Genomic DNA, 10442 nt, shown 5'->3' with positions numbered 1-10442 from the left:
TATCTAATCTATCTAATCTATCTAATCTATCTAATCTATCTAATCTATCTAATCTATCTAATCTATCTAATCTATCTAATCTATCTAATCTATCTAATCTATCTATCTATCTAATCTATCTAATCTATCTAATCTATCTAATCTATCTAATCTATCTAATCTATCTAATCTATCTAATCTATCTAATCTATCTAATCTATCTAATCTATCTAATCTATCTAATCTATCTAATCTATCTAATCTATCTAATCTATCTAATCTATCTAATCTATCTAATCTATCTAATCTATCTAATCTATCTAATCTATCTAATCTATCTAATCTTTATTCTGATAATGAGTTCTTTAAATATCTTTGTAAATATAGAGAAAATGTATATTTAGATAATGATTTCTGTTAAAAGATCTCTATCCGGATTAAATTTTCTTGACAAAAATTTTTTTCTGGAAAAGTTTACTCTAAAAATATTTAGTTAATTTAAAATTGTTAAAACATTACATGGTATTTTCATGTTAGTTGTTTAGTTATTTTTAAATTAGCTAATTTATAAAATGTTATGTCACTGTAAATGTTTCTACTATTTCGCCAAATCCTATATAAATTTAAAATAAACTACATATTTATTTATATGCTAGTTTAAAGACAATGTGACCTAAATTTCATTAAACTATTTTTTTGTGTGTTTTTGAAATCTATTTAAAATTTAGCTTTTTTCCTAGAAATGAAAACTTTTTTAAGCTGTTTATTTGGCTAACAACTAAAAAAAAAACTTTGACGACATAACAAAAAAACTAAACGTTCCATTTTTTCCAAATTTGTCGTTACATTTAAAAAACCACTATTCTAAAATTGCTTATTGCTTTGACACCCTAAAACTTTAAACAAAAAAGAGACACACAAAAGAAGTTTTAGAGTTGAAAATGAAGTGTGGTGATTTATATTTAAAAAAATAACAGTTAAGAGAGAAAAAAATAGCATATCAAAACAATTTTCAATATTATCTTTTTCTAGGCAATATCGAGGTTTTGCACAATAACCGTTGGGGTTCGGTATGTGACGATGAATGGGATGCCGCTGAAGGTCAAATTGTTTGTGAACAATTTGGGTTTTCCGGTTTGAGAAAAGTAACGCACAGTGGTTACTTTGGACCGGCTAAGAAACGTTTCTGGATGGATAATATTTTCTGTGAAGGCCACGAAAAAGAACTAACGCACTGCCACTTTGATGGCTGGGGCACACACGATTGTGAACCCAGTGAAGCTGCCGGTGTAATATGTATTGCCCCTCCTGGTCTGGAGCCAGAACCAGAAGTAAGACCTGAGTATTATGAACCTAAATTCAGAATACACTATACCCATAGAATGGACTTACGCCTAAGAGGTGGTAGAAGCCATAATGAGGGTCGCGTGGAGGCACGTTTGAATAATGGTAAATGGGGCACTATTTGCTCCGATGGTTGGTCTCTACTGGAGGCTAATGTTGTCTGCAAACAACTAGGGCTTAGGTTATGCTCAAGATGCCCTACAGACCGATTACTTTGGTGGCTCTGATATATCACCACCCCTTATCAGTGGCACAGAGTGTTATGGCAATGAGACATCGCTGAGTCAGTGTTTACATCATGATCATTTGCGCGGTGCACCACCCTCCTGCCATGGTACACGTAATCATGTCGCTGTGGCGATATGTAATCATTTGGCGCCAGATTTAGTTGTTGATTTTTATGAAATCGAACATACAGCTCATTTGGAAGATCGTCCAATGGCTTTAATGCAGTGTGCAATGGAGGAGAACTGTGTGGCTAATGAAGCCTACGATATACAACGTGATGATCCCAATTGGCGTTATGCCACACGTCGTCTGTTAAAGTTCACAGCGAGTGCTTTAAATGCCGGCAATACAGATTTTAGACCGTTTAAGGATAAGAGCATGTGGGAATGGCATATGTGTCATATGTAAGTGGATAGTGGGTGTTTTTTTTATATAAAAGGAGATTTATTTAAAGTTGTTTTGTTGTTATAGGCACTATCACAGCATGGAGGTTTTCGCTACTTTCGATATTTTCGACATGTCGGGCGTTAAGGTGGCTCAAGGTCATAAAGCCTCTTTCTGCCTGGAGGACAGTCAATGTTTGCCGGGTATACCTAAGAAATACAATTGTGCCAATTTTGGAGATCAAGGTAAGATAAACAAGATAAACTATTATCCAGACAAAACCTCTAAAGAAAATATTATCCAGATAAAGATTTTCTATAGAAAACATTATCCGGATTAAGATTTTCTATGGAAAACATTATCTGGATAAAGATTTTCTATAGAAAAGCATTATCCGGATAAAGATTCTCTAAATAAATTTCTATCGCGAGTTTTTTAAATATAATTCAACTTGTTTTCTTCCCTTTTCTTGCAGGCATTTCCGTCAACTGCTCCGATGTCTACTTATATAACCTGGACTGCCAATGGGTTGATATAACCGAACTGAATACCGGCTCTTATACTTTGAAAATTGCCATAAATCCCGAATTCAAAGTGGCCGAAATGAATTTTGACAATAATGCTGCCATATGCAATCTTCTATATACCGAGACCTATGCTCGTGTCGACAACTGTAGGCTAGAGAGGCCTTGAATTGCCTTCTCTATCTACTATAAGTTATTAAAAGGTATAGGAGTAGAAGGTGAAGCAACTAAAGTGATGCAACAACAAAAAGTGATTTTAATGAAGTGTGAATTTTATCAGTGCCAAATATTTTAAAACCAAATTGTACTTAATTTAAAAAAAAAACAAAGAAAAGACATAAAAAAAAAATTTTGCAAAAAAAAAAAAAAAATAAATAAATTTCTTTTTTTTATAGTTTTTCAATTGTTTATTGATGTTTTATGTTTATTACGTTTTAGTGGCTTTTGGTGTATTTTTTTTTTAATTATTTATAATAAAACGTGATAATCATATTTGAACTTGAAATTAACTGAAGCGTAACGGTCGTTTGTTGTTTTAAATAGTTTTATTTGCAATTGTTGGTTGGTTGTTTGGTTCATGTTGCTAAATATTTGTCCGTCCGTCTGTTGGTTAGACGAACCATTTGTGTTTATAAGTTGTTAATTTAAAAAAAAGGTTAAAAATTTAAATGAATTTGTTAATTACTTTTCAACGCTTTCATAATGTCAATAATGTAATTTTAAATAACAAATACTTATACAGATATTTGATATTTTATTAACATTGACAAATATCTAGAGGACAGTTGCAAAAGTGAAAACAAAAAGAAAGCTTTAAGGAAATTTCTAAGAAAACTTCATCTGTATAGAGATTTCTTAAAGACGTTATATCAGGATAAAGTGTTTCTATAGAACACTCTATCCAGATAAACATTTTCTATAGAAAATAGCATACGGATAAAGATTTTCTATAGAAAACTCTATGCGGATAAACATTTTCTATAGGAAACTGTATGTGGATAAGGTTTTTCTATAGCAAACTCTATCCGGATAAAGATTTCTATAGAAAATTTATCCAGATTTAAATTTCTATAGAAAACTTTAACCAGAAAGAAAACTTCAACTTTTATGCTGATAAAGTTTTTCTATTGAACACTCTATCCGGATAAACATTTTCTATGGAAAATACCATACGGATAAAGATTTTCTATAGAAAACTCTATGCGGATAAACATTTTCTATGTGAAACTGTATGCGGATAAAGTTTTTCTATAGAAAACTCTATCCGGATAAAGATTTTCTATAGAAAAATTTATCCAGATTTAGATTTCTATAGAAAACTTTATCCAGAAAGAAAACTTCAACTTTTATGCCGATAAAGTTTTTCTATAGAACACTCTATCCGGATAAACATTTTCTATGGAAAATACCATACGCATAAAGATTTTATAGACTAGACTATAGACTAGACTATAGACTAAACTATGGACTAGATTATAGAGTAGACTATAGACTATACTATAGACTAGACTATAGACTAGACTATATACTAGACTATAGGCTAGACTATAGACTAGACTATATACTAGACTATAGACTAGACTATATAATAGACTATAGACTAGACTATAGACTAGACTATATACTAGACTATATACTAGACTATATACTAGACTATAGACTAGACTATAGACTAGACTATAGACTGGACTATAGACTAGACTATAGACTAGACTATAGACTAGACTATAGACTGGACTATAGACTAGACTATAGACTAGACTATAGACTAGACTATAGACTGGACTATAGACTAGACTATAGACTAGACTATAGACTAGACCAGAGAAGCTCAATATGGCCGTGTCATAGCACGCGTGATAGGGTATGAAAATTCTGCTGACGCTAAGTTGATACACATACACTATAGGTTTAATTCTTCTTCTTTTTATAATGAGCAATATCAGTTGGTTTGCTCTCAACTTGAAAACAAAATCAAATCAGTTGCTGATCAGCACTTGCCAAAGTAAGGTCTGTGCGCGACGTTTTTAAAATACACACAGAAATACAACAACAAAATTTTGAGAAAGCCGAATTAATGTAGGAGAACAGTTGATAGTTTTTTATATATAGACGTTGCTATACGCTGGCTGTCAAAATCCATAATAAATATTTGACAGTTAGCATATACTTTATAGTTTGTAGTCATTTTATTAGTATACTTTATTTTGAATTAAATTCTGTTCTCTGCTGCTTTACCAACACAAATAAAACTATGGTAGTCTATGGTAGTATGTGTTTGAGCACCACTGGACTAGACTATAGACTAGACTATAGACTGGACTATAGACTAGACTATGGACTAGACTATAGACTAGATTATAGACTAGACTATAGGACTAGACTATAGACTAGACTATGGACTAGACTATAGACTAGATTATAGACTAGACTATAGACTAGACTATAGACTAGACTATAGACTAGACTATAGACTAGACTATAGACTAGACTATAGACTAGACTATAGACTATACTATAGACTAGACTATAGACTATTACTATAGACTAGACTATAGACTAGACTATAGACTAGACTATAGACTAGACTATAGACTAGACTATAGACTAGACTATAGACTAGACTATAGACTAGACTAGACTATAGACTAGACTAGACTATAGACTAGACTAGACTATAGACTAGACTATAGACTAGACTATAGACTAGACTATAGACTAGACTATAGACTAGACTATAGACTAGACTATAGACTAGACTATAGACTAGACTATAGACTAGACTATAGACTAGACTATAGACTAGACTATAGACTAGACTATAGACTAGACTATAGACTAGACTATAGACTAGACTATAGACTAGACTATAGACTAGACTATAGACTAGACTATAGACTAGACTATAGACTAGACTATAGACAGACTATAGACTAGACTATAGACTAGACTATAGACTAGACTATAGACTAGACTATAGACTAGACTATAGACTAGACTATAGACTAGACTATAGACTAGACTAAAGTTTTTCCAACCAAATAAAGGCTTTCTATAGAAAACACAATCCAAATAAAGATTTTCTAAAGAAAGCCCTATCAAGATAAGATTTCCTATAGAAAACTCCATCCAGATAATAGTTTTCTATAAAAACTCCATTCGGATACAGATTTGTAAGTTTAATTTCATTATTTTAACTTCTCTTATTTTAGTATTATTTTTTAAGAGTATTTTAAAATCTCTTCAATTGTCCCAAAGTTAATGACCCAGTTTGGTGAGCTTAGTTTGATTTTTCAAAATAAGAAATCTTTTAAAGACCCACCTCAATAAATTAAAACAAAAAACCAATAAAAAAAACTTAATCATAGAGAAATAAAAACAAAACATTGCCATAAATCAATTAAAATTCATAACACCAACAAAAAAAGAGCAAACAAAAACAAATAAAACTATAATCAGCTGGTTGTTGTAATATATTTAAAACCAAATACGGATTCTTAGTAAAAGCACTAACAATGAACAATAATAAAAAATTAAAAAAATCTCAAAACAAATACTATGAGTACTAGACAATACGATTATTTAATATTGAATTTATGAAATCCTATACACACGACAACAAACACACAGCATACAAACAAGTAGCCAACAAGTGTATTTTAAACAACTATAGTAAGTATGGCTTATTTACTATACAGTACTCAGCACTCAAAGCGCGAGTTATTGTTTGTATTGTGTGTGTACAACACACACAAGCTTTGCTAGCAACGTAATTGCAAATCGAGCATTCGGTCTTGATTCATTCAAACGTTTTATAGATTCCATGTGATTAACGAATCTGTTCACGTAAAGATGACCAATAATAAATATTGTGTGTATGTACGTTTGTCATTTTGTTTTTTTTTTTTTTTTTTTGATGGCGAAAATACTTGTTTATGTTTAAAATAATAATTTATTAGTTGTATAAAATGAAAACTTTCGCCACTTAAGAGGCAAAATGCAAAAAACATAAAAAAATACAATATTTGATTAAAATTGTGTATAAAACTGACCAATAGACACCCACGCATGCGCTCGCGACAGCTATGATCAAGCTGGTTTAACATAAATCCAAAAATAAAAAAAAACTATATTAGGCAGAGACACAAACATAACAAGTTGTAAAAATAACAAGAAATGTGACAAGCTACACTGTTTCCAAACAAAAACGTAAGAGCTTGTCACATTGCATTAGATTAAACTATAGACTACACTAAGGAATAGACTGTAACCTAAAACATAGACTAGACTGTAAACTATACCATAGATTAGACTGTAGACTGGACTATAGACATGGCTATAGGCTAGACTATAGACTAGACTATAGACTAGACTATAGACTACACTGTAGACTAGACTATAGACTAGACTGTAGACTAGACAATAGACTAGACTATAGACATGGTTATAGGCTAGACTATAGACTAGACTATAGACTAGACTATAGACTAGAATATAGACTACACTGTAGACTAGACTATAGACTAGACTGTAGACTAGACAATAGACTAGACTATAGACTAGACAATAGACTAGACTATAGGACTAGACTATAGACTAGACTATAGACTAGACTATAGACTAGGACTATAGACTAGACTATAGACTAGACTATAGACTAGACTATAGACTAGACTATAGACTAGACTATAGACTAAGACTAGACTATAGACTAGACTATAGACTAGACTATAGACTAGACTATAGACTAGACTATAGACTAGACTATAGACTAGACTATAGACTAGACTATAGACTAGACTATAGACTAGACTATAGACTAGGACTATAGACTAGACTATAGACTAGACTATAGACTAGACTATAGACTAGACTATAGACTAGACTATAGACTAGACTATAGACTAGACTATAGACTAGACTATAGACTAGACTATAGACTAGACTATAGCTAGACTATAGACTAGACTATAGACTAGACTATAGACTAGACTATAGACTAGACTATAGACTAGACTATAGACTAGACTATAGACTAGACTATAGACTAGACTGTAGACTAGACTATAGACTAGACTATAGACTAGACTATAGACTAGACTATAGACTAGACTATAGACTAGACTATAGACTAGACTATAGACTAGACTATAGACTAGACTACAGACTAGACTATAAACTAGACTATAGAGTAGACTAGTCTATAGACTAGACTATAGACTAGACTATAGAATAGACTACAGACTAGACTATAAACTAGACTATAGAGTAGACTAGACTATAGACTAGACTATAGACTAGACTATGGACTAGACTATAGACTAGACTATAGACTAGACTATAGACTAGACTATAGACTAGACTATAGACTAGACTATAGACTAGACTATAGACTAGACTATAGACTAGACTATAGACTAGACTATAGACTAGACTATAGACTAGACTATAGACTAGACTATAGACTAGACTATACACTAGACTATAGACTAGACTATAGACTAGACTATAGACTAGACTATAGACTAGACTATAGACTAGACTATAGACTAGACTATAGACTAGACTATAGACTAGACTATAGACTAGTCTATAGACCAGACTATAGACTAGACTATAGACAAGACTATAGACTAGACTATAGACTAGACTATAGACTAGACTATAGACTAGACTATAGACAAGACTATAGACTAGACTATAGACAAGACTATAGACTAGACTATAGACTAGACTATAGACTAGACTATAGACTAGACTATAGACTAGACTATAGACTAGACTATAGACTAGACTATAGACTAGACTATAGACTAGACTATAGACTAGACTATAGACTAGACTATAGACTAGACTATAGACTAGACTATAGACTAGACTATAGACTAGACTATAGACTAGACTATAGACTAGACTATAGACTAGACTATAGACTAGACTATAGACTAGACTATAGACTAGACTATAGACTAGACTAGACTAGACTATAGACTAGACTATAGACTAGACTATAGACTAGACTATAGACTAGACTATAGACTAGACTATAGACTAGACTATAGACTAGACTATAGACTAGACTATAGACTAGACTATAGACTAGACTATAGACTAGACTATAGACTAGACTATAGACTAGACTATAGACTATATAGACTAGACTATAGACTAGACTATAGACTAGACTATAGACTAGACTATAGACTAGACTATAGACTAGACTATAGACTAGACTAGACTATAGACTAGACTTGACTATAGACTAGACTATAGACTAGACTATAGACATGACTATAGTCTAGACTATAGACTAGACTATAGACTAGACTATAGACTAGACTATAGACTAGACTATAGACTAGACTATAGACTAGACTATAGACTATACTATAGACTAGACTATAGACTAGACTATAGACTAGACTATAGACTAGACTATAGACTAGACTATAGACTAGACTATAGACTAGACTATAGACTAGACTATAGACTAGACTATAGACTAGACTTGACTATAGACTAGACTATAGACTAGACTATAGACATGACTATAGTCTAGACTATAGACTAGACTATAGACTAGACTATAGACTAGACTATAGACTAGACTATAGACTAGACTATAGACTAGACTATAGACTAGACTATAGACTAGACTATAGACTAGACTATAGACTAGACTATAGACTAGACTATAGACTAGACTATAGACTAGACTATAGACTAGACTATAGACTAGACTATAGACTAGACTATAGACTAGACTATAGACTAGACTATAGACTAGACTATAGACTAGACTATAGACTAGACTATAGACTAGACTATAGACTAGACTATAGACTAGACTATAGACTAGACTATAGACTAGACTATAGACTAGACTATAGACTAGACTATAGACTAGACTATAGACTAGACTATAGACTAGACTATAGACTAGACTATAGACTAGACTATAGACTAGACTATAGACTAGACTATAGACTAGACTATAGACTAGACTATAGACTAGACTATAGACTAGACTATAGACTAGACTATAGACTAGACTATAGACTAGACTATAGACTAGACTATAGACTAGACTATAGACTAGACTATAGACTAGACTATAGACTAGACTATAGACTAGACTATAGACTAGACTAGACTAGACTATAGACTAGACTATAGACTAGACTATAGACTAGACTATAGACTAGACTATAGACTAGACTATAGACTAGACTATAGACTAGACTATAGACTAGACTATAGACTAGACTATAGACTAGACTATAGACTAGACTATAGACTAGACTATAGACTAGACTATAGACTAGACTATAGACTAGACTATAGACTAGACTATTGACTAGACTATAGACTAGACTATAGACTAGACTATAGACTATAGACTAGACTATAGACTAGACTATAGACTAGACTATAGACTAGACTATAGACTAGACTATAGACTAGACTATAGACTAGACTATAGACTAGACTGTAGACTAAACTATAGACTAGACTATAGACTAGACTATAGACTAGACTATAGACTAGACTATCGATAGACTATAGACTAGACTACTAGACTAGACTATAGACTAGACTATAGACTAGACTATAGACTAGACTATAGACTAGACTATAGACTAGACTATAGACTAGACTATAGACTAGACTATAGACTCGACTATAGACTAGACTATAGACTAGACTATAGACTAGACTTTAGACTAGACTATAGATTAGACTATAGACTAGACTATAGATTAGACTATAGACTCTACTATATATAAGACTACATACTAGACTATGCTATATATTAGGCTATAGACAAAACTTTAGACTAGACTATGGACTATGTGATATATAATTTTTTTATATTTTTCTTTTTTATTTTTTTCTTTTCTCCAGCAAACGGTGTATTTGTGTTAGGAGAGAAGAGTGCGAGAGTTTCGCTTTGTAATGTCTTTTTATTTTACTTTTTAATTA

The 10442-nt window shown here is 31.9% G+C and overlaps 1 protein-coding gene across 1 annotated transcript in view; it reads left to right on the top strand.

Annotated features, from left to right (window-relative positions):
• Positions 1-2779, top strand: part of LOC119609738 (lysyl oxidase homolog 3B) — a 42662-nt gene extending 39883 nt beyond the window's left edge. The window contains 4 exon segments of the mRNA XM_037964633.1: positions 1012-1496; positions 1498-1955; positions 2023-2180; positions 2411-2779. Of these exon segments, the coding sequence (XP_037820561.1) occupies positions 1012-1496; positions 1498-1955; positions 2023-2180; positions 2411-2628 (1319 nt within the window). The 3' untranslated portion in view covers positions 2629-2779.
• Positions 2780-10442: the final 7663 nt, after the last annotated feature.

Source organism: Lucilia sericata, unplaced genomic scaffold (genome assembly GCF_015586225.1).
Source record: "Lucilia sericata isolate MDLA Ls3-8-SP2 unplaced genomic scaffold, ASM1558622v1 Contig001051F_arrow, whole genome shotgun sequence".
NCBI lineage: Eukaryota > Metazoa > Arthropoda > Insecta > Diptera > Calliphoridae > Lucilia > Lucilia sericata.
Note: the sequence above shows the minus strand (reverse complement) of the source record. Positions and strands in the feature narration are given on the sequence as shown.